Source organism: Ambystoma mexicanum, chromosome 2q (genome assembly GCF_040938575.1).
Source record: "Ambystoma mexicanum isolate Mex_15411 chromosome 2q, UKY_AmexF1_1, whole genome shotgun sequence".
Taxonomy (NCBI): Eukaryota; Metazoa; Chordata; class Amphibia; order Caudata; family Ambystomatidae; genus Ambystoma; species Ambystoma mexicanum.
Genome location: NC_090924.1, coordinates 893,007,160 through 893,033,166, shown reverse-complemented (window position 1 = coordinate 893,033,166; position 26,007 = coordinate 893,007,160). Strand labels below are relative to the sequence as shown.

The 26,007-nt window shown below is 47.5% G+C and overlaps 1 protein-coding gene across 4 annotated transcripts in view; it reads right to left on the bottom strand.

Annotated features, from left to right (window-relative positions):
- The window catches only part of ARHGAP21 (Rho GTPase activating protein 21), a 1,630,902-nt gene that overhangs the window by 374,881 nt on the left and 1,230,014 nt on the right, over window positions 1-26,007 (bottom strand). For all 4 annotated transcript variants that reach the window (XM_069648161.1, XM_069648162.1, XM_069648163.1 and 1 more), the window contains 2 exons: window positions 12,860-12,924; window positions 12,638-12,786 (listed from right to left, as the gene is read on the bottom strand). In XM_069648161.1, coding sequence (XP_069504262.1) covers window positions 12,638-12,786; window positions 12,860-12,924 — 214 coding nt within the window. The remainder of the gene's footprint in view (window positions 1-12,637; window positions 12,787-12,859; window positions 12,925-26,007) is intronic.

Sequence of the window (26,007 nt, the reverse complement as noted above, 5' to 3'; positions counted from 1 at the left end):
TCCAATACTGGGAGCATTGTCAAATCTTTTTTTGGCACAAGGAAGTAAGTTGAATAAATACTCTTGTTTACCTGGAGTCCCAGGACGAGTTCTATCGCGTTCTTTCCTAGAAGATTGGCGATCTCTTCGAGGAGGATCTTCTGGTGGTCTAATGAATGTACTCTGTCGTCGAGGGTGGTTTCGGGGACACTAACAGTTCTATGCAGTATCCTGCGGACACTGTCGACAGCACCCATCTATCTGATGTGATCCCTTCCCAAGCTTGGGTGAAGTTGGAAATGCATCCCCCTACTGGGGATGCGTGAGAAGCGACTCTGACCGGAACATCACTGTTTTGGGGGAGGCGTGCCGCCGCCTCTATTGGGGCTGCCTCTAGCCTTAACACGTCCTCTTTTGTTACCCCTGCCATAACCCTGGGTACACAGCTGGTTGTTGTTGTTCTATGGTGACCCCTGCCCCTGAGAATAGTTGGAGCCTCTTTGGGAATTTTGGCCGCGTGAGCGACGAAAATTGCCATTCCCTCTTTGATTCGGGGGTTTGTTGGTTAACTGGCCCAGGGATTTCAGAGTCTCGTACTCATCCTTGGCATTTTTTAGCACGTCCTCTATAGTAGATCAGGCTCCACCTGTTTGTCTATAAAAGATGCTTGTGTCTCGGGTTTGAACCCAGACTGTCTTAACCAAGCATGTCTTTTGATAACAGTGCTCTCTGCTATCAGTCTGCCGGCGTTATCTGTGGCATCAAAGGTTGTTTTAAGGATGCAACCGGATACGGCTCTTCCCTCCGACGCAACCGTTGCCAACTGCCTTTTAAAAGGTTCCGGGGCGGAGTCGATGAGTGCCGTGACCTGTTCCCACTGGTGGCAGTTGTAACTCGCCAGTAGGGTGGTGGAGTTTGCAATCCTTGCCTGGTAGGCGGAAGTGGAGGCTACCTTTCTACTCATACCATAGATCTTTTTGCTCTCCTTGTCGGGTGGAGCTTCAGACGACGATAGGGGCGAACCCGCCCTCTTTCGGGTGTTTGGCACTACCAGGGAGTCCGGGTTTCAGTTGTCCCCTTACGTACAGCGGGTCTGACTGGGCTGCCCTGAATAGTTTTTCGATCCTGGGGTTTACTGCCCTGGTGAGGTTGGGATTTAGAAGGGAAATGTCTATTCTCCTCTGTATAGATTTGAGAATAGGGATGGCCTGGGCAGCAGGTCTCCTTTCTCCCACTAGCTCCACAGCAAAATCGCTCTCTTCCTGTGCTCCCTGGGTATCTATGTGGAAGTGTTCTGCCGCTCTGGACAACACCTCATTCAGGAGAGGTTGGTTGTCGACCGGGGAGTCGGTAACTGGAGGTTCTTTGTCTACTGGGGAGTCTACCCTGTAGGTTTATGGGTCATCCTCTTCCTCCTCTTGAACCTCGTCATCCCCATAGTAGTCCATCCCTGTTTGGTCTCCCAACGTGCCCAAATCTGGATCCTCAATCAAACGTGGATCCTCATTATATTGAGAGTAAGGCTGTATACAGAAGGGGTCCGAAGACTGACTGTGTGTTGGTGCTTCAACACGGGATTCCTTACTTAGGGGTACCGGGTCCCTAGACCCTGAGGTTGTAGCCCCGTCAGGGGTATAGGAGAGGAAGTGCTCAGGATTCTTGGCACAGAAGTCTGCCAGGGATGACATCCTAGACATAACTCTGTCTATATCCTCAGTAGACCATTCCTTAGAGCTGGGGATTACCTTTTCCTGGGAGAGTTTCCCTGTTCTATCCTGACTGGACCTATGGCCTTGTGCAGGGGTCTTGGGTAATTTACCAGAAGACTGTCTGTTTCTGTGGTGTAGAAGGTCGAGAGTGCTTCTGCTGTTTTCCCCCCTCCCCGTGGATGGAAGAGTGTTTCCCCTGAGTTTCACTCCATCAGAGCTTTTCGACATCTGGCGTCGAGATTCGGGGGAAGTGACCCTATCGCTAGAATGTGGAGGTCGGGACTCGGGAGCAGCCGTCACGCGGTCTGCTGACACCAACTCCTGGAGTGCGGCCTGGGGATAGAGGTTGGCTTTGTCTTCCGACGATCGAACCTCCGTTACCTTAGGGAGCGAGGCACTTTTGGCAACAGTGGATGGTTGCCTGGTGTCATGCGGCGATCTTGAGCGAGAACGCCCAGAGGACACCAATTCGGTGGACCGTTCTCTTTGTGCCTCTTTCCGAGAACTCGACGTGCGCGTCGAGTCTCGGTTGGACTTCGCATGTTGCCCTGTCGGACAACCTTCAGAAGTCGGGGACCTGCGTTTGGCTGTCTCTCGACGTCACGTTGCCCTCGCTGTCTGAAAGCACGGTGTCGCTGCCATCACTGAAGGCACCCTCCGCTGCCATGGCCTCTTGTCGCCTGGCGTGGTGGGCCCAACGTTTGATCTAACAGTCCTTTAGGGTCTTTGGTTTAAACAGACTACACGCTCTGCAGTTCGCCTCGGGGTGGTCCCTCGGCAAGCAGAGGTTACACGTGGCGTGTCCGTCAACCCAAGGGTACTTGAAGTTGCACTTCTGGCAAAATTGGAAAGGGGTACCTTCCATACGCACCCTGTGGCAGCGGGCTAGTGTGTGTAGGAACATATAAAAAAATGTACCTATATATAAGAGTGTAGAGTATGTACCACCCCCCACTCTCCCTACTTGCAGGGCTGAGGCCAGAGGCCTTCCGAGGCCCAAGTTAGTTGTGCAGCTCTCGACGGTTGTTTTCTTCTCCCGGGCCGGCTTCGAGTGTCAAAGTTCGGTGACTCGACGTTGAAGTGGAGAAAATGGGGAAATAGATATTTTGCAAAATTATGGCTAAGGCCAGGGAACTCCGCAGGATGCTTCCGACCAGTATGGCGGAAAAAAACAATCTGAGGGTCCTAGACGGTCCACTAGATGTCGGCCTACGCACAGCATGTGATCTAAGCAGATTCCACAAGCCTCAGATATAGATATATATATCCACCCTTAGGAGAAATAGAATTGCATATGAATCAATTAACAATGCAATACAGGTGAGCAATTCAATGCAAAAAAATAGACAGAACTCAGTTGAATTCACACAAAGCAGTGTCCCCTCAATCTTTTAAAGTCCAACCCCTAAGATGGTTTGGGGCCTTGTTCCCAAAAGTCACAAGTTCCAAATCATGTTCTTTTTCAGGTAAGTTTATATAGACATTTGTAATGCCAGTGCTTATGACTGATAAAAGTTCCAAAAGTTGGATATAAGTTCAGGCGAGTACTCCATCCAACAAATATAGGCCTAGGGAAGGAGACTTGACCCAGGTTCCACCACCAAGGGTCTGGTCAGAGCGACTTAGGGCTTTACGCGCCCTGGTTGCCCTATAGGAGGCAGGGAGAGCAAGCAACAAGTATATAGACGTACCCCCCTGGCTCAGAGTTCTACGGATGCCATGGTTGGAGGTTGCAGACTTTGTGTTAGGCTTATTCTTCCTACCTAAACAGAAGAGATACTTTGTTTTATAGGATTTAGTTTTGGTTGGTCGCGGTACTTCAGAATCGGTCCCAGACCGCTTACAGTTGAAGAACCAAACAGACAAGCAAAGACTTCTGCAGGAGAGATGTCCACAGGAGAACTTGGGGACACAAAGACGACAAGATCCAATGAAGGGTGCCATGGTCAGGGAGCAACAGGCATCGTACAACAGTAAACACAGGAGCGGCCCCAGCACAGCTTGCCCTGGAGTGAGATGGCTGAATGTGCAGGAGTAGGCAACTTGTGGCACATGCTGAAGATCTGCCAAGTTCCCATGCTCTACTTGGAACAACGGTTGCAACGAGGTAGCCCAGGAGAGTTTGTCAGTGCAACGGTTGGAAAAGGGATACTTCCAATGCTTAAGAGGCAGGGATCCTCGAGCATGGGTGTAAACTGGTTCCTCCCACCTGTTCAGAGCTCAAAGCACAAACAAGGGCTTTCCTTGAGATCAAGACAAAGGAGCAGGGCATCACTGGGACAACACTGAGGTTAATGCTGGTCAGCTGCTGGCGTCATCAGCAGGCTGTTAGTCTTCCTAGACGTCTCGGTTCCAAGGATGATCTGATAAACAGTTGCTGGAGCCGTCCTTTTACTCACGATTTAGGCTCGGAGCAAGCCCAAGCCCACCAAAGGTAATGACCCGCAACATTGAAACAGCCAGTGGCTATCCAATCATAGATGGCCACTGGCCAAACAGACTTTCAGGCACAAGAGATGCGGATTGGGACTACACAGTCCCAGCCCTTTCTCCGACACACACACACACACCGACACACACGCACATGCAAAAGAGTATGGGGAAAAAACTTGTGTCATGGCTAAGTTAGGGTGCTAGACATCTTTAGTAGATATTCATGATAGATGCAAAAGTGCACAAGTAAAACTTATCAAAAGCAGTAAAAATATCACCGTTGTCAGCAGCTTCCTTTTCTTGGGCACATTGTAAAATTAACCAATAAAGTCATGATTTAACATTATATAAAAGGATATGAGGATACCAAGTATCCTAATTGCACATCACTGTAAGGTTATATGTGCAATTGTAAAAATACAAGAGCTCATAAAGTGGCATAGTCTTTCAGTACTGACCGTTTTAGGAACTAGTCAGATTCCCGATAGGAATGAGCAGAACAACAAGGGAAATAATGCAGAAGGCTTTACGTACTTCCAACGGACCAGGACAGGGATCAAAACAAGCAAAAAGAAAGGGTGTCCCATAGAAAATCAAAAAAAGAATCATCTACGGTATAGCTTTGTTTTCTCTTTTGTCTCCTTTGACCATTGTGCTCTATGAATGGAAGCATTGTGGAAATTAAATTCAATCCTGGATCAAGTTTCCTTTGCTGCATTTCATTCATGTCTTATATCTGGAACAGATAACATGGTTTTCAGAGGCTCAACATCCTCTGCCTACTCCTCCCTAGATTCAGACATTTCAAGGGGACTTCTTTTTTTACTGTTGCGATAAGGAAACCGCCCCTCAAAGCAGTATCATGGTGTGGAGGCTTAAACTTTGTGTAAACCGTTCCTTATGGTGTGACGTGTGTTTTCCATTGTCTATGCCTGTTGCGGCCAATACTTGCCTGCTGTGGTTTGTACATTTTTGGACAGTTGCTGAATGCCGGTGCTCAACCTCAAGTGAGTTTCATTTGGCTTAGGCTTTGTTTGGTAGTGAGCACTCTTCTAGATGCCAGAGGTAGACTGCACAGCGTGACCCAATACAGGACTCCACAAGATTGAACAAAAATGGATATACATGCTAGACACAGTTAAATATGGATTGAATGTTTCCGTGGAGTTGAACAATTTACAATGAACAATTTCAGACACTCTGGGTAGTTAAGTTGCAAATTTGTCCCTCTTTTCTTCACTAGCGATCTAGCATTAATGCAGGAAAACCAATTGGATAACTATGAAAGTAAACGGGGAAGTCTGCGGACAATCTTTTTCAAAAATGGGTTTGTTCAATGATAGACCCCTTATCTTATTTGGAGGCTGCATCTTTTGACAGTTTGCGATATTTTCATTTTTCGATTTTCTCAATTTTGTCGCTTACATTTTTATTTATTTATTCCTCATTCCAACTGCATTAATAAACATGTTCATTAACAGATATACACTATACTCTTTACGGTATTTCATCGACTGTGAAGACATTATCAAGATGGTCGGAAGAACTATCCCCAGTCCTCTTTTTATGACCATTCACCATACTGCATCAAGCTGCCACATACATCCGCCCGTGCTGCAGCCAACATTTTTTGTAAGCAGCAGTACGCGAGTCAAGTCTCTGTTCCTCAATCAATATCCGGACGACTTCGAGATGGAGTGATTTATCGCGGGCGCCAGCAGAAACCTATTGGAGCCATTCACAAAATGAGATTATACAACCGAGGCGCCGCGATGGTCATGATCATTTTCGTATCACGATGAGTAAGTAACGACATAAGACATGCACCAATGAAACCCTATGTAAATAACACTGTGCAGATTGAGTAACACTGTGTACATGCGAGTTTGCATATTCGGTTTGAAAATAATGTGATCTATGAACTGAAATATAATGAAATTCAGTAGGCACGGCACGTATATGCGAGTTTGCACATTTTGTATGAAAACAAACAATGGCATATATATTTAAAAGACGCCAAAGCAAATCCTCTTTAATTCAAATATTTAAATATTTGGGTGCAATTAAATGACTCAGTAGGCACACTCCTGACCTAGACTATAACCCTATATCTTTGGATGTCTTCATAGGGTTTCTCTGACACAAAATAATTGAAAGTCAAGACTGAAGTGCCAACAAGCTTTGTTTACTCTGACGAATAGTGTCCACATCGCTTTTGGACCAATGATGAATATATTACGTGAGCAAATGGACCAGACTAAAACTTAATGCATATTCTACTTTTTAGGAGTACATTGACGCTGAACTATTGCTTTACAGGGTCAAGATAGACATTCATGAGAAGGAAGGAATCAAAAGAAAACATATCAAGTTAATCAGAAGACGGTGATAATCTCTTACACTTCTTCTGACTGGCCAATGTCAGTAATTACTCACGCCACAAAACTCTTTCCAAGGCAATAACAAATGACCATATTTTTCGATCAAGATAACACCTGGTAACTATAGTACTATCACTTTGAACCTCCAGGTTGGCCCATTTCAATGTATTAAACACTTGTACAGGACCATGGATTAAATCCCTATATCTGATCTGCCTTTGTCAAATACCAAGTGAAGGGGAGACAGATCAGGACTATTGAAAAGTCAGTGCATATACATTTACTGTAAATTTTAACTAATGAGAGGGTTCATTTAGAAACTTTGTTTTTGTTTTTAAAGGTATCACGGCTTCCCATACCCACGAGAGAGGACACAGACAGTTCCCTGTCCTTTTGATCCTGAAGAAGGTTGCTGTATTGAAGGACTGAAATCACAGTCCAGAGACAACTGAAACATATGTAGATGCTTTAACCCAGTGAGATTAAACGTCCACAGATGCATTGAAGAGCCAATAGATCTAAACGATATAAAATTGTGTAAACAGCAATATCTAGCCTATTTGCTCTAGGAGAGTAGATATTTAGTATGAATGAAAACCAGTATGAAAGTGAATGAATGGTAGAGAAAAATAACAAGGAGCTGAGATTAATCTTTGTATTCAGTCCTGGTACAAGTACAGGAGTACAAGATAAAATTGATACAAAATGTACTTATGTATTTTAAATGTTTGTGTTTCTTATTAAAACTGAAATTGATCTGTTATTGAACAAAGTGGTTGTCATTATTTTTTATTTGATTTTAATTGCATTGCAATTTTTACAAAAAGAAACATACACAATAAGGATCTTGCTCCAATTTCACGTTTCAGGACACCAAATTGTTCATGATTTTACGGATGTCAAAATTTGTAAAAAGACACCCATAATGATATGAATAATCCCTCTCTTCCACTGGTCAATTTTTTTGTATTTTGTTGATTTAACTTTAGCCTGAAGGACCAGGTTTGTGAATCAGGCTTCCTCACCCCCCCCCCCCCACCCATTTACTCCAAGACATGCCTGACAGACCCCAGGGTAGAGTGGAGGATTTTCCAGCTGGCTTTGATTACTTGCTCCTAGGGATCACTTTCAAACCAGATGCCAGTCTTCTCCAAGTTGAGTTCTTCTGCAGTAGCCGTAAACTTGTCCTGAATGTTTTAAGCCTGCACGGCGTGTGGCCTAGCGCTTGGTAGCCACTCTTTTCGGGTTTTTGGTTTAAATTATTGGCACGCTCAGCACCAACCACTGCTGTAGTGGCTTGAAGGCAGTTACTGCACATGTGGTGCATGTCATTCATAGTGTACGTAGTATTGCACCACAGGCAAAACATAAAAGGGCCGTTTTCCATCAAGCGAGCTAGTGGGAAATCTTAACAAGGATTAAAGGCATTCTAGAATGCCTATGTGTATTATTATAAGACCCCCAGTACCTCGCATACCCTGCATGTCTAAGTGAGATGTCAGAGAAAAATCCACAAAGCTTCCAATTTTCCGTTTGCTACGAGTCAAAACCTTCACAGCATCTTCAGAGACCGAGCTTCAGCAAACAGAGAACACTCAACACATTCTTAACCTCAAGTACATGTATCCAACCAGATTGCAGAAGAAAAGCAATCAGAGGACATCGGCATGCAAAGGATCATGGGTTCCTATACAAATAGGAAAGAAAGAAAGAGTGACAGAACTCCTCAGCGAAGCCCCATTTACTAATTCGCAAAACATGAAATCCTCCAAGTCAGCCACTAGATGTAAGGAAACTATCCTTAATTATTTCATGGACACCTGCACCCCATTTGGTACCCTCTTGAGCTGCCACAGAAGCCATAAATAACAAGGATATTTTATCAGATTAAATTGGGAGAGGAGCTATACCATTAAGCAGCCATGTTGAAATGGCTCACTTTTCAGTAGCTTGATGAGGTCTGAGCAGAGCTCGAAGTATGCCAGCAAAGTTTCCAGCTATGAGGCAGGAAACTGCCTATGCTAAGCTGCAATCCACTTCTAGGCAGGTGCAGGCCAAATGCAGATCCAGCAATGACTCAAACTTTGCAACAGCAATGGATGCAGAGCCGGGCTTCATAATGGTTGGTCCTAAACAGTCCAGAGGAGCAAGGGGCACAATTCAGGTCTTAGTAGATTTGAGAGAAGAGGTATGGTGTTCTTGGCCAATACTGATTGCAGCAGCAGTCGTCTAGCGGGTCTCTGGGAAGCACGCTTAGAGGGATACATCATGATCTTAGAGGCTTTACATAAGGGGAATACAACTGGGATTAGATATGTTCGGCAGGAAGAGTTTACAGATTAGCTGAAAGTGACATGGGAGTTAGACACACTAGCTCCATGGAGCCTAACCATTAATTTTGTTACTGAATGACTTGAAAAGGGGTCCGCATAGCGCACAGGCTGAATGTATCTTGGGATGTCCCTGTATACAGACAATGCTGTTTTATTGGCACATAGAGAGATAGCTATATATAGCTTTTAGGGGCATTCTCGGATTACTGTAAAAAGAAACTATCCATGTGATGAAAGCTAAACTAATGGCATTACAGAATAAGGTACCTACAAGGCCGTGATTTGAGGCAAGCATAAAGCCACTCAAGATACTCAATAATGTTCAATACCTTGTGTGGAGGATCATAAGGAGAACAGCTAGAAGTTGCCATTATCAATTAACTCATATCGAAAATGAGAAAATGCCTCACTTTCACTCAGCCACTGGCTTCCCTACCCAACACAACTAACTGGGTTCCTCATCGTCAGTAGTGAAATCCATAGTAAAAGTCTGTCTGTCCAAAACTAGGCTGCTCTGACCCTACCACGGATACTAAGCAACTAAAGTCCAGGAGAACGACTTCCTTCTCCATTCTTAGCAACTATCAATATTGAATCTTCAGGTATTTCTTGGCTATCTCTTGTAACAGTTCATTCAGTTCACTTATGGGACTTTTCCACACCCATTGGTTCCCTTTCTCTTGGCATTTTTCAAGTCCCTCTGTACATATGCTCCGTTACCTTGAAATGCCTTCATCCTGCCCTTCTCACATGTACTGTAAAGTCTCTCGTTCTCCGACACCCAACTTATGTCTTGAGGATTATAAACAGTCATCTCTTTAGCACAGCTCGTAATCCTCAGATCTCTTGACTTTTCACTGGGACGAGAATGATGTACCCTGGGATGATTTCCACTCCGATTTGGTCTCTCAATGGGACGAGTATGCTGAGCCCAGTAGTGATTCTCGCTCTTATTAGCTTGTCTTCCATTGGGACGAGTACGATTAGTCCCATTGTTATATTTGTTTTTCTCACTGTGGCGATTATGACTATTCAAATAGTTATAACTGCCTCTCTCTCCGGGTCTTCCGCCCTCTCCCCTTTACTTTCCTTCTTTGTTTCTCTTCCTCTTGACAGGATGGCTCTTACTATCGGTTCACTTTCCTGTTCTAGCACCTTCCAATGTGCTTCCAGGCGAGTGGGCTCCTCTTTGGTTAGGGGTCTTTCGCTAACCTCGGTCCGGCCACTACTCTTCTCTACGGACGTCCCTCTTGGTACAGGACTCAACTTTGCAGCCTCACTCTAGCCTGCTTGTCTTACAGGGCAGCTCGGGCACCTGTCCTGTGCAGCTTCCTCGTATGTCCCCCCTGGAACTAGAGTCAGCTTTGCAGGCACACTCTACCATGCCCCTCGAACAGGCTATCTCGGATTCCAGTTCTCTGTAGCTCCTCCCCAGCTTGGGGAGCAGTGTTTCCCCATGTTCAGCAGCGTGACTCCAGCAGCTTATCTCAATCTCCAGAGCCTCTCTCCGACATTCTCCCTCTCCTCCCACTTTTATGATGCTGCTCTGGGCCCTCCCCAGCCTCATGTGGAAGTCCTCCTTCTGTGTCTCAGTCATATTCATTATCACTACATTGGTTTTCTTCGTCTCAGTACCAAGCCGGGCTTACATGTAATTTCAACTAATTAAATTAGAGAATGCTGTAAGAACGATAATGTTAAAATGAACATTTTTTTAAAACAATTCGGGGGTACGGGTCTTCCTGAAACCCAGTTTTCTTATGCTTTTAGGCCTACCCCAACCCTCTCCCCACCCGTTTTAATCCCTTACGCCACCCAATATACTGTTAAAAAAAATTAAGTGATATATTTCGTCATAACAATTTCGTTATTACAGCAGTCTCTGTTATTTAATGCGTTAACATCACTACATACCCAGAGCAGGTACCTGTCTTCACACGAAACATCACAGCAGCAGACATATGAAGATTCTTCCTGTTATCGCACAACAGGGTTTACATTGTTGGGTTGCTGAGCAAGCTGGGAAGGGAGTCTCATTGGAACGAGAGTCCTTGTCCCCATGGGGGAAATCTCTCCCGGTGATGTGCTGCTGGCCTCTACCCCTAGGGCGGGTATAGCTAAGCGGGCCTGCCTCCCTAGCCTCACAAGGAAAGGCTCCCCCCTGGGGAGAAGTGTCAGACTCTCGTTACAATAGACATTCAATTCTATCAGCAACTTGGGTATGGGTTCCAAACAGACAGGAATGGAATCAAGAGTATGCAGGCAACTGGTACTGTTCAAACTCAAAGGGTCAATAATACCTTTTGTGAGAATGATTCTGCCTTCACACTTGAGAAATACCAGAGAAAAGTAGACACTGTGGTCACCTCTGGTGAGGCGATTTAGGGGCATGACCATTATCAAGAACCATTGTTAATAGAAAATTGCTTTTTAATGAGCCTCTTGAGGTAAAATCATGGCATCCGAGACATGACTTAGTATTTGTAAGTAGAATCGAACCTGTTGATAGTGCTGCTCTTGCTCCTGCTATGCATTCAATAAGGCTCTGCCCACATCCCATAGATGGCAGTTTCAAAATCCTGCGAGGGAAATCTTGAGTATAGTCTGTGTGAATTCTGTGTTCCTTAACTGGGCAAATAGATCTAGGAAACCACCTGTACACAATCATGAGAGAGCCAATGAAAGGTATTCATGGAAAGATACTGGGTTGGGTTGTAAAAAAATCAATTCCTAGCAAGCAATGCAGGTGTATCTGGCATGCATCTGGGAAACCAAGACCACTAGGATTGTTTAAATGTACTTGACAGCAGGGGGTCGCTGTGAAACATTAGCAATAAAGGTGTGGGTATCTCCCCATTAGGTTATTTGATGAAATATGGGGGAGAGGAAAATATGGGCAAAATGAAATCCGAAGCTGTGTAGGTGCCAAAATGATGCTGTGAAAACGATTACTGACTTTGTTCTTTTCTGCAAAAAACAACAGCCATTGGAAATACAGAAAACCAATCTCTGTTTAAAACATAACATTTCTACTCTTAGGGATGCCATACAATTCTCCCCCTCTTTGCATAAAATGACGAATATTAAAAAAGTTGCCTTGGGCTTCTGGGCTGTTTGGTGTGAGAGGAGCAGATTACAGTACTTCAGTTCCCTGGGTGGTCTGTATATGCCTTAAGGAGGATGACTGATCATATTGGAGGAATTTAATGTTCTCGGGTATGGTTTGATTGGATATTTTATGTTTTTCTTTACTCATGCAGTGTTACTTCAGCATTTTATGCCATGAAGGTAGCTCTGTGGGTTTTGAATTTGTGATGTTCTGCATAGTTTAGTGATTTTTAGTCATTGTGTTTTAATTGTAATGTCTATATGCTAAGCAATAAAGAGTGATTAATTGATAAAGAAGCAGTAGTTACTGTCCACAGATGGGTTCTGGAACATACAATATATGGTCAAGGATAAACATTTCCAGGTGGAAGTTACTAGCCTGGCATAAAAGTCAATCGCCCTTGACAAAGAGGCCAGTTTTCCACAAGCACACGCCACACTGTTTCTTATACAATGAGTAATTGCAAGGACAACCTAAGTGCAGACGATTTCCAATTTAGTGGATAGTGACTAATATACAAGATTGATCAGGATGAATAAACGATGATTGGGATGCTGCAGAACTGTCTGTTCAATTACAGTTCTCCTCTGAAAATAATTGCAATTCTCAAGTTAAATATGCATTCTTGTAAGGAATCACTCCACCTATGGCTCTACTTTTACTTTGCCAGCAGACCATAAGATGCAAACTGACCTTTTATCAGCAGTTTCCGGTCAGATTCCTGCTTCGGAGAGTGTGGACTGTGAAGTTTTTGTTCTGTTTTTGAACCAAGTAATGTTTGCCGGATACTGAGACTTTGGCGAGGTGTTTTAGGTGATGGTTCATTTTTGGTGCTAGAAGAACTAAAGTAGAATACAAGTGTAAGAAAAAATAAAAAATGTATTTTTCAAAATGGTGGCTTTTTGGCATTCTTACCTCATCATTGTGCTGTACTCTTTAATCCTTCGACTAATTAGATCGCGGCTAGTGACACCCGTCTCCTGTAATTAAATATAAGCTTTAATGTCTGCAACACCAGAAAAATCTAAGCTTATTTACTTCATGAAACCTCTGCAAATGTTTGCTATACAAGTAATGCCTTATTAACACAGCTAGCTTCCATTTTCAGTACAATTCTAGAAAATCCTTCATGAATAAATACAATACAGGTAAAATATTTACTATGATGTTTTACAAACAAAATCCGAAGTAAATGTAGATGCAACTATGCTTATTTGAAAACCTATGTGCATACTTACGTACTACAAGATCATTCAGTTACTCAGATGTGTCTGCTACTGTCTGCGACTTTCTGCTTTCAAGTACATTCTAATAATGCAAAATAAACGGTTGCATTCTCACAGGCTGAAATACTGGATATTATCTATGAAGGTATTTCACAATTAAATAAATGGGAGTAGTTAGAGATGCTAACATCCAGGGAAAAAAAAGAAACATTAAAAGAAAACATTTGCTGCTTCTTTTCCACCGAAGAGTTGTGTTTTTTCTGAAAATGTGAATATTTTGTGGACAAATAAAGCCACTTTCACAATTAAGAATGATCAGTAACATGTTTAACAGGTTCTTCATATAATGTCAACCATAACTACCAAATAATGATTTATAATAAATGTGTACAAAAAACACCTGTGACTAACGTTACCCCAGAAAACGAAAATGCTGAGTTAAACCGGTTTTATCGCCATTCCCATTCAAAGGGGTAGCAGCTCCTTATGGTGGCTTCCACAAACGAAGTAACTGACAAAATGCATGATGGCTAACCTAGTTTATAACACTCGATATTCACATCCATTAGCAGGGGCTGAGAGTAGAGCATGAGGGGGGACGTCATATTGCCATCTGGGCTCAACATGCAGTGGTTTAAGAAGAGCAAAAATGCTGAAGGAAATATGCAGACATCTGAAGAGCAAGAAGATCATTAGCAGCTGTAACAAAAGGCTGAGACTACCTCTGGCTCAGTATGTGGCTGCCACATGAAGATGCTGCTGCTTTAAGAAACTCTTAAGAGCCTTGAGTCAGAGTAGCAATGAGACATTTTAGAAAAAGCGAAGAGACCTGCGAGAGCCCATTCTACTTATCCTCCTCCCAAGGTTAATAAAGTGAGGAGAATTAAACTGAGCAACAACACCATTTGTGCAGCACTTAGAAGTGGGTGAAATCCATAATTAACTATTTTATTATAATTCGAGAGTTCAACTTTGCTGTGCTACTATTCTAATGGTCATTTCTATTTTGTGAATCATGCACAAAGTTGTACTGAGCCCATGTGCATGTTACTGCATTCGGTTCACAGTGCATCTTGTATGCCCATCAGAGTGTGAGTAGATCACTGTGCAACTGTGTGCCCGTCATGGAATGCTGTTGCGAGTGTGCCTTTGTCACTGTATAAGCACAATTATTTCTTTGGCAATGCTGCAATTCTGTGCGCACTTGTGCTGTATGTGTGTGGTAGGAACAAGTTACTTACCTGTAACTTGTTCTCCAGCATGGGTCTGGCATGGATTCACATGCTCATGAATATTCCCAGTCAGGCTGGGAATCCTCGGTAAAGAAAAAAAATCAGTTTCGTTTCTGAACTGTCTTTCTACTAATAACCATTCACTGGTTTCTGGGTCATACTGCCCCCAGCCAATGACTGCCCTCGACCTAAGCCCCTCCTCTGGCAGCCATCTTCAGATTTGGTAGCACGTAAAGTGGCAGTAGATTCACAAGAAAAGAGCAGCAGAGGGAGGGTTTGCATGTGAATCCATGCCAGACCCATGCTGGAGAAAAACAGTTACAGGTAAGTAAGTTGGATTCACATGCTCATGAATACAGGAATAATTAGCAGTGTACACATGCACAACCACGGGAGGTGGCAAGGCTCAACATTAAACATTTCAACAACTCAACATTAAGCATCTCTTACCTCCTCACCAGGCTCACTTTCAAGCGAACAGGTTGCGCAGCACTGCCTGGCCAACTCTGGACTCCTCTCTGGAATCCCGGTTGACGCAGTAGAATCTTGTGAAGGTGTGTGTCGACCTCCACGTAGCAGCCCTGCAGATGTCGAGCAGGGGCACACCAGACAGAAATGCCGTGGTAGCAGCGATTGCTCTGGTTGAATGGGCTCTCGGACGGCCGGGCAACGGTCGGTTTGCCAACTGGTGACAGTGCATGATGCAGCCAGAGTGCCATCTGGAAATGGAAGTCTTCCAGAGAGCCTTCCCTTGATTCACAGGTCCAAAGTTCACAAACAGCTGTGATGGCTTCCGAACACTCTTCGTGCGGTCCACCTAGAACTTCAGTGCTCTAGCCACATCCAGCAAGTGCAGAGTCCTCTCAGCCGGCGACGAAAAGAAAACAGGTAACACCAAGGGCTCGTTGAGATGGAAGTCCGATGGCACCTTCGGCATGAAGGAGGTGTGCGTCCTCAGCACTAACCTTGTCTCGTGGAATGTCAGGTATGGAGGTTTACAGGAGAGGGCCTGGATCTCTCCCACTCGTCGTGCGGAGGTGATGGCCACAAGAAACGCTGTCTTCCACGATAGGAACTTGAGCGGTGCCGAGTGCAAGGGATTGAATTAGGGAACCCATGAGCCTGGTCAGCACCACGTTGAGCTCCCACGCAGGGGCCGGAGCATTCACCGGCGGAAACGAGCGGAACAGTCCTTTCATGAACTCCTTTACCACAGGTCATGAGACCACAGCGACGACCGCCCCGGAGCTCTGGTGTACCGTGAGATAGCCGCTAGGTGGATTCTTGATGGAGGCATGTGCCAGCCCCGCCTTGGCCAGCGACTGCAAGTACGGCAGCACTTGAGGGGCTGTAATCCATAGAGGGTTGTTCTTCTGTGCATGGCACCAGACAGAGAACCTCTTCCACTTATGTCCATAGCACTTAAGAGTCGAGGACCCCCTGGCCTTTGCAAGTACCTCCTTGCAGTCCCCCGGGATATCATAGCCTCCGGAACTCTAGTGCTGCAGGAGCCAGGCCTGCTGATTCAGCGATTCCGGGTCGTGGTGTAGGATGGTGCCTCCTTCCCTTGCGAGAAGATCCGCGTCTGTCAGCATTTTGACTGGGGGGGGGGGAACGCTGACAAGTCCAGAAGGTCCGGGAACCATATCTGCCTCGGCCAGGCCGGTGCAACGAGGATCATCCCACACCGGGACCGTCTGAGTTGATTGATGAGTCGCAGAAGCAACGGCAATGGTGGGTTCGCGTACAGGAACAGGCCATCCCAGGGGAAGGAGAATGCATCGCCCATGCTTCCCGGCAGGGGAAACCTGCTGGCAAACCTCTGGCACTTGGTGTTTGCCGCCGTCCCGAACAGGTCGATCTGGGGACTGCCCCATTGTCGGAATATGAGGTCCACTTGATCCTGCTGAAGCTCCCACTCGTGGCAAGAGCGCAGCTCCCTGCTGAGTAAGTCGGCGACAGTGTTTTTCACTCCTGACAGATGAAAAGGTACCAGGAACATCCCCTGGGCGACGGCCCAATGCCACAGATCCTGCGCTTCCTTGGATAGGGCTGGGGATCTGGTGCCCCCCTGCTTCTGGAAGTAGAACATCGTGGTGGTGTTGTCGGTGAAGATCCATACCACTTTGCCCTTGAGGGACGGAAGGAAAGACCTGAGGGCCCAGAACACGGCCCGGAGCTCCAGAATGTTTATGTGCATGGACCTCTCCTCCAGGAGCCAAAGGCCTCTTGCGTGGAGATCTCCAGTGTGCACTCCCCATCCCTCCAGGGAGGCATGCGTCGTCAGTCTCCTAATACGCTGGGGTCTGGAAATCCATGCCCGCCGCGAGGTGCGTGCGGGAGCCCCACCACCGGATCGATTGACGGAACTTCTCGTTGAGGGAGATCTGGTCTTCGAAGCTGCCCACCGTTTGTATCCAATGGGCGTCAAGGAACGCCTGCAGCAGCCGCATCCGCAACCTGAATAGACGCACGAGGCAGATGCACAATGACATTATGCCGAGCAGGGACTTGATGGACCTCAACCTGGCCAGTTCCATGGTCAACAGCCGTTGTACCTTGCCCAGGATGGCCTTAGTCATTTCCTTCGACGGCGAAACCAACAGCGCCACTGTGTCGAGTCTGGCTCCCAGGAACAAGGAGTCTTGCAATGGTACCAAGTGGGATTTCGCAAAGTTGATCGAGAATCCCAGATCCGTAAGCAGGTGTACGGTCTTCGCTGTGTGATCGACGGCGAGTTCTTTGACTTTGCTTGGATGAGCCAAACGTCCAGGTAGGGGTATACATGGATCCCCTGCAGGCGCAGCCACTGGTGCCAGGCACTTGGTGAAGACCCTCGGCGCCGACTTCAACCCGAAGGGCAGGGCCTTGAACTGGTAGTATCGCCCTTGGACCACGAATCGTAGGAACTTTCGATGTCCTTTGTGAATGGGGATGTGGAAGTAGGCATCATCCAAGTCCAGCGACGACAGGAAGTCACCCCCCTCCAGCTGTCCCAGCACGTGCTGAAGGGTGACCCTCTGGAACTTGATGCATTTGTTGAGGCGGCGAAGGTCTAGGATGGGCCGCCAGCTGCCGGTCTTCTTTCGGACGAGGAAGTATCGCAAGTATACTCGAGCCCCGGAGCCGCCTCGGGATGAGTTCTATAGCGCCCTTTTTTAGCAATGCTCATACCTCCAGAAGCAGCTGTGGCACGTGGTTTTCTTTCCTGGCCACGAGTGGTAGACGGGTGCACTTTCTGTGGAACTCCAGAGTGTGCTTGTGGGCCAGGACATCTAGCACCCAACGGTCGGTGGAGGTGGACTCACACGCTGATGAAATTCACTAGCCGACCTCTCACCAGGGTGCTCAGGTGGGGGCCCAACGTCACGGCCGGTTCAGGCTTGCTTCGCCGAGGCCTTGCCACCTTGGCCTCCTTGGCGACGACAACGGTGTCCTCCGGCCTTGCTATGGCCTCTGTAGCATTCCTGCAACATGGAGCGGGCCGTTTGGCGGTATGACGCGGAACTACCGCCGAATCCTTTGGAGGCACTTTGAGACTTGCCTCCGGAGGTCCGAGAGGACAGCAGTCGTCGATGGAGGGAACCCAAGGGCCGGGACGTCTCGGTGTCTGCCTTGATGGCCTGCAGGGTTGTTCCCGTAGAAGGGCATGTCCAGTACCCTGGTCTGCACATCCTGACGGAAATCGGTGGCCTTGAGCCAACCGCGCCGGCAAAGGCAAACGCCGTCGCCCATCTGGTGAAAGCCGGTGTCGGAGATGTCTGTGGCCACCGTGATGGCGTGGTCCGAAGCCACCTCGCCTTCCTGCAGGATTTCTAAGGCTTCCACCCTCTTGTCTGGGAGGAAGTCCAGGAGGGAAGAGCTCTTGAACCATGGCTCCCTGTTGTAGCGTGCCACGATCGCGAGGTTGTTGGCCGCTTTGATGGTTGTCGCTGCCGACGATATGACCCGTCCCATGGCGTCCAGCTTCTTCCCTTTGCCGTCCGGTGGGGAAGTGTAAGTTGATGCCGTCGCCCCTGCCGATTTCTTTTTGGCCGCCGCGGAGACAACTGAATCCGGGGACAGCTGTACTCTGAGGCACATAGGGGCGGAGTCGGGGACCCGGTACTACTTCCCGTACCGGTCCCTCTTCGCAGGAGCCGTGGACGGGTTCTTCAGCAGTGCCAGTCCTTCGTCCCAGATGTCATCCAGTAAAGGGACTGAGAGGACAGTCTTCCTCTTGGCCTCCCGTCATTGGTAGAGGAAACCTTCCTTCTGCTCTTCGGGGCATAGCTGGAAAAGCTCCAATGCCCTGGCGATCATGGCGTGAAAGGAGCCAATTTCGTCGGGAGGGGGGGGGCCTGAGCAGGGGATGATAGGAGATCCATCCTGTCGTCATCCGTCCCCGTCGTTGCCATCTCCGTTCCCGTCTCATCCCTCAGTGGAGGGGATTGAGGTGAAGGATGGAAGGGATGGGGGAGGATGGATTCACCTCTGCGTGTTCAGTGGGCTCCCCGATGGTCCAGGCACCACTGGATTGTCTGCTGGGGGTAAGGGCAACCTTGTCCTCATCTCTGTACACAAGGTCTGCAAAGCCATCAAGATTGCACCTGAATTGTCCTGTGGCGTAGGCATCGGCTGCAACGGGAGTTACGGCTGGGGTGCAGGTTCCTCTGTTTCCTCAACGGGCTGTGGCTCCTCGTGAGCTCCACCGTTGCTCTCTCCGTCCGCCTCGTCGGGATCCCTCCTGTAGGACCTGACTTCCTCAAACTTCTTGTCCAGGATCTTTTTGACACCAGCCAGCTCATCCTCACAGGTATCTGTCAGTTATGGCTACCGTGCCCCCCCTCTCTCATCCCGGGGTTTCACAGGGGGTCTACTCAATAGGCTGGAAAGATGATTCCCTCTGGGGTGCCAGAAAAACTCTAGGCCCGGAAGTCGTCGTCTCCACTGGGGTAGCCTCCACAGGTTTCGCTAGGGCCGCTACGACTCCTTCGATCGAGGCCTTCGCTGAGTAAATCAGGGCCTTCACGACCTTGGACGCGCCTGAGGCCTTCACCTTAGAGGGAGGGTCACCGGCTCGCCTCCCCGCCCTCCCTGGCTTTTTCCGTCAGGATTGACCAGGGCTTCTCCCGAAGCTTACTCGGGTTCTCCGACTTCCTTTTCCCCCCCGAGCCAGAGCGTTGGCTCGTGGATGATGGTGTTGGTGAAATCGCGCCATGCCTGGCAGCCGAGGAGCCCGAACCAACTGCGCTCCTGGTGCCCGCGGACTTGCGGTGCTTTGCCTTTTGTTGGGCCCCCATCGCCGGAGTGCCCTCAAAGGGTCTTAGAAGACCGCTCTGACTTCTTCTCACCTGCTGCTGGGCTCTTCCCCTCCAGCCAGTTGGTGAGCTGAATAAGACGGTCCTTCATTGTCTGGACAGACATGTTCTTACAGAAAGCACAGTTCTCCTCCACGTGCGACTTGCCGGCGTGAAGGCAGTGGCGGCACCGGGAGTGCTCATTTTCCTTGAAGACATTCTGTAGTCCACATCCTGGGCAGTTCCTGAACAGTGGCCTCCCGTATGGATCAAGTAGGTGTTGAATCTCCTTTGTCCTGGGCCATGTCCGAATCAAGGTAGGCCTCAAAGGTCTTCCGGAACCCTCCAAGAAGTGTAATTCGACAAAAATCCGCCCTTGAGGGGCGCAGAAAATTCCGAAACGGGTCCCCGTTGATCGGAAGAAGAATCAGTGGAGCTTGAGGCTCAAATAGACTGAAAAAATAAGAGTAAACTCTGAGAAAACGCAATACGCAGTAAAAGCTCGAGAGCTACAGCAAGAGGACTCCCAACAGTTGAACGTGTGGTAAAAATTTGACGATGGCTGCCAGAGGAGGGGTTTAGGTAGAGGGCAGTCATTGGCTGGGGACAGTATGACCCAGAGACCAGTGATTGGTTATTAGTAGAAAGACAGTTCAGAAACGAAACTGAAACTGAATTTTTCTTTACTGAGGATTCCCCGCCTGACGACGGGGAATATTCATGAGCATGTGAATCCATGCCAGACACCATGCTGGAGAACATAGCATTCTGCTTCATTCTTTAAAAAAATCTATGTTTTTCCTTAAGAATAAAGCACCTGCCACTCCATCCCTACCTCAACTGCACCACATCCCGCCTTCCCCACTCTCACCAACCAGTCGTCCAGTTAAGGGTATAGATGATGGCCCTGCAAGCGGAGAAGGCCCGCCACTGCATTCATCGACTTCGTGAAGACACAAGGGTGCGAGTTCAGGCCGGAGGGCAGCAATCTGTACTGGAAGTGGTACGACATAATAGGGACCTGCAAAAACTTCTCATTTGGTTGATATATGGGTAAATACAGGTACGCATCCTTGAGGTCCAGGGAACACATCAAGACCTCTGTACACAGAGACTCGACTATGTGCCGCAGGAGTAATCAGCGTTCCAGCAGTAAAGAGATTTAGAAATGACTGGTCCAGGACTACCCTCAGGCCAGCCTGGTTGTTCTTGGGTACCGCAAAAATCCTGGAATACTAACCGAAGCCCTTGTCTACAAGAGGAACCGGTTACATCGCCTGCATCTCCAAGAGAGAAAGGAACTGCCCGATCTGACAAAGAGGAGGAAAGGATGCTAGAGGCAAAGGAAGAGGAAGACTGAAGCCCGGGGAGAGTACGGATAGGATCCACGGGTTGCAGAAGAGGCGCTTCCAGGTGTCCTGGAACAGAGCCAAACGGGCCCCCCACAAGCGAGCTGTGTTCCCCGACCTTGACGCAACTGCTTCTTTGCATCAGAGGCAGGAGCAGAGGAGCTGAATAACCTGCGTGACATTCTCTGCTGCTTTCTCCTGTTGTCAATGGGCGACCTCTCAGGCCTCTGTGTACCGTGGTCTCGGAACCCCTTTGAGCTGGAAAAAGCGCAAGGCTTGAATTTGACCTTAACCTGGGATTGAGGGAATGATTTCTCACCTGGTTTTGGCAGGAAGGCCAAGGACTTGGCGGTTTGAGTGGATGTTTTCTCCTTCATTAATTCGTCATCAGTGGACAAATGAAACGGGTCCATGCCCTCAAAGGCCAGATCCAAGATTCACTCGTGCACATCAGATGAAAACGGTGCAGCATGCATCCATGCCGTCCTTCATCTCAAACCCAAGGCACAGCCCTCTGCTAGTTGTATCAATGTGGGTGACCGACTATTCCATGAGGTCCTGCGCAATGGTCCGGGCATCCACCATACTGGCCTTGAAGGGCGCTTGATTGTCCGAAGGAAGGTCAGGCAGAAATTCCCAGAGCTCCTGCCACAGCTTCTGGTTAGCCGCAGCAAAGAGGGCATCCGCGTTGGCCGGCAGCAGATGCAGCTCCGAGATGGAGTAACAGCGCTTTCCCAAGGTCTTTGTCCTCGAGGAGGCAACTGGAGGCGGCACCCATGGAGGAAGACGACAAAGATGATGGTTTATAATACAACTAAGCTGCAGTCACCACAGAGGAATGGGGCTGCGGGTGGGAGGCTAGGATTGGCTCCCCGTCCGTCAACCTAAACCTGCTGTCCCAACTTCTTGTTTATCTGGGCGTTGGCCATGGGCTTCTCCCAGAACTTCTGTGGCACATGCAGGACATACTTCTGGAGGGAAATGCCAGACCGGATTGTGGTGCATTTGCCCAAGACCTCTGCTAGCACTCCCAACTCCTGGGGGGCTTCCTCAAGAAGAGGGACTCCGAAAAACTCTGCCAGGCCCTGAAGGCAGGTCATGAAAGGCCTTAACAGATGCTGAGGGTTCATCGCCTGGCAGTCATCGTAATCATCGTTGCCATCGTCTCCCCTCAGCCCCCACCTTTTACAGACCCAGCGGAATCCGGGCCATGGGACACAGGTGCCCGCAGAGTGCCCATCCCTCGGGTCCAATGGCTGTTGAGGGGAAGGGGTTGGTGGTACAGGAGGAGGTGGGGGGGTCAGAACAAACAGTGGGGGCTCAACAGAATCAGCGGCCAGGACAGGGAGCACAGGAGGAGTACCCAGAGGAGGGCACCGAGGCAGTGCCTCCAGCGGGATGTCGACCTTCACAATGTCCTTCTGGAGCCCCTTCATCGCAGGGGTACACATGAGGAGGAGGAAGTGTTCGAAGAAGCGGTCATCACAAGATGTCTGATCCCTATGGGCCCAGCCCTCAGAGGCACTGGGCCTCCGCTCCTGGTCAAAGCGCAGAGGCGCTTGGTGCGTTGTAGCTGTACGGCTGTGATGGGTAGATATAGCCCTGAGGGGATCAAAAACCTGCACCGTAGGATTTGCTGCCATTTCCAGAGGGAAGGGGGTTGGGATCATCCTGCAACGTCCATTCGATGGGCGAAAGCATTCGCGGGTCTTGAGTTGGATCCAAGATGACCACGTGCCGCTCCACCATTTTAAAGCCTAGCACCACACCCTGGGTGGGAGGGTGCGAAGACCTTGAGCAAAGAGGCCTCAGACACAAGAGGATAGAGCTTGAGTCTTGCACCCGAAGCAGAAGCGTTGATCTCAGCGATCCCTCTGGTAGGCACGGAGCCCTCAAGCTGGCCGGCTGGTAGCAGTAACGCCGGATACACGGCCACAGAGTGATCCCTTACACCCCTCGGGTTGAAGAAGACGAGCCAGATCGTCCTTCCGAGGACAGTGTGGTAGGGCCCGTGAGCCCCTCAGCTTGGGAGCCGATAGCGTGGAAGTCCTCAGGTCTGTGCCTGGTCAGAGGCGGTAGCCTTAGAGGCCTCAGACCTGCCAGAACCTTAATCTGAGGAACCCGAACCTTGTGCCCTATACTAAATTTAAAAAGAAGTTCAAAGTTTCACTGCCAAAGGTTCTGGTACTGTCTCCATGTTGAGGGACACCCACAAGGAAGGAGGCAAGGGGACGGGACGTATGAGTATAATAGACAGTGCTTGAATCCCAATAGCGGCCAAATGTATTCTCATACATCACATGTTCAGTAACATATTTTTTGTGGGGTCAGATTAAAATATTAGGAGTATAGGTATGACTCTCGTCTGGCCTTACGTAATGGTAACAATTCTGTCAGAAAAGATGTAAACATAGAACTGTAATTGAAATGATCACCAAACCATATACTGGGCAATTAAAAAGAACTGCATAGTTGATAAGACATGGTAAAAAAAAAAATGAACTTTTTCAAAAGTTTGGCAAGCCATTTGGTTGAACAAATTCATAATGAAGTGCCAGAGCACAAAGCAGTGTATGAAGAAGCACTGATCACAGACTGTGTGCTCTTACTATGCGCATCTGCATTGTCTGTATGTATCAATGCATGTGTGTACCAGTGGGTGTGAGCACCTCTTCCAGTGTCTCACTCCGTTTGTCTCAATCCCACTGAGTGAGCAGCAACAATTACTGAACATAAGTGACTAACCACTTCATTCTCCTGGCACTGTTTAACTTCCATTAATGTACATGGGCATAGCTCACATGCATTTGTGTGTCTCCGTGTGAGTACCAGTAGCAACCCCAGACACGGGTTTCTAGTTTACTAGGCAAAAAAGGGCTGTGGGGTGCGATAGATCATTATAATTTTACTATAATTGGACATTTCTACTGAAAATGTTTGAATAGGTTGAGTATTGTGCGAGTTCACAGTAGGAAAACACTTGACAAAACATGGATCCGTTATGTCCATTAGTGTGATAGCAGCAAAGTGAATTCAGATCTTCAAAGTGTGGTAAGAAAGATTTTAAAAACAAATCTATTTCCATTTGGCCCAAAATCTCAGTTTCATTCTAAAACAGAGGTCTTCAAACTGTGGGGCGCGCCCCCAGGGGGGGCACGGCAGCATCCCAGGGGTGGTTGGGGGGAGGGTGGGATTGAGGGGTGCGTGAGAGCCCAGCATGAAATGTAAAAAGAAAAACAAGATTGTAGGAAATGGGCAGAGGCAGCTCACATGGTCAGACTGGACCATAAAACGGCCTTCGGCACCAATGAAAAAGTGGCCAGCAGTTGCAAATGGATATTCAGTCTTTTAGTCACAGACTTTGAATAGTACCCAAGGGGGTATTTTTTGTTCAAATGTAAACAAATTGTGATATTTAAAGTATATTTATTCAGCAACAATGGTCAAAACTACTAGCTGCATAGTGAAGCAACTCCTCAAACTGGCCCATATTGGCCAAAAAAAGTGGCCCATTTTGACTGGTCTACACTTGCATTTTTGGTATGTCATCGGCCTATTGCCCTATAGGCAGTCCAAGCCTGGCGGCTCATCCATAATGGGTGAGGGGGCGTCCACCCACTGGCGTTTGAAGACCACTGTTCTAAAAGAACCTTCAGGGAAAAAAGCACTTCCCTCGCTCAATAGACTTCGGATTTTCTTTTTTATTGTTGCGCGTTTAGCTTACAAAAAACCTTACACAACATGTAGAGCAAACAACATCATATACAATACATAACCCTTAAGATCCATAATACGAACAATAGTCCACTCACATACTACGATAAAAAAAAAAACAATTATATCAACATTAGCCTGTCACATTAAGTTCATCACAGAATATAAGAAACAATAAGCAGATCTTAAATCACGCTAACCGAGGTCATTAAAAGTGAAGCGCCAACATCCATTAACAGCATTAAATGACCAAATACATTTTTTCCAGTTCTTTGGTTACACCTTGCAGAAAAGCATTCAATGCCACAATTAGGGAAATATTTAGCCCCCACATACATCTACTCCAAAAAAGGTTCACTGACAACTCTGAATCTTTATTAAACCTATCTTTGAAAATGAAGACACGCGCAGGCTCAAAGTATACACAAATGAGCCCCAAGTGCTTCAATGTCTCTTGGGAGTTATCTCCACAAAAACGACACCGAAAATCAGGAAGACTAGTCCCCGGTGCATCTTTATTGCCCCAGTACCATGTCCTCACGAAAGTCGGTACCTGATTGAGCCTTAAGCGCATATAGCTTGTTCTTCCCCTATCACACGGAAACCTCTGAAGATAAAGAGACAAGCAGTCCCGAGCGTGACAAAATTGGAATATTCTTTATAGGTGGATTAAGAATTAACACAGTCCACAGTTTCCACCCATTCTGCCCTGAAGAGAAACCTCACTATTCCCGGACGGAAAGTAGGATTAACATCATTTTGGCACACAACTTTCCTATGGATAAAACCGATTCAGATCTCACCACCTCTCCCTAGTGTTTCATACATAGTGTTTTTCTGCAGGTCATTTTTTTTTCCTAAACAAGGAAAGTTGTTTCCAAAGGTATCTAGCTTTAAGTGATAGCTTTAAGTGATATAAGGGCGAGCTCATGGCGGATAACTGCATTGGGAACTGCCATAGATAAACCCAGTAACTCTTTACGCAACTTTCCCTGAATGATGTTAAGAGTAAGACTCCTATCATGGGTGCATATGTCCAGGCCGTAGAGTAAAATGGGCTCACATTTGGCAAGATGGTATCGCCTTATCGGAGAGAATCTGCAAACCTTCACTTTCAAGTATTTCATTTGGGATTTAGGTTTCCAGGCCTTCTCATCAAGGCTCCGTTTCCATAATTTCACACTAACACTATTTGTAAGATTGTATCCCAAATATGTAATGGCCTGGACCTGATCCACCGATTCGTCACCCATGATCCACTTA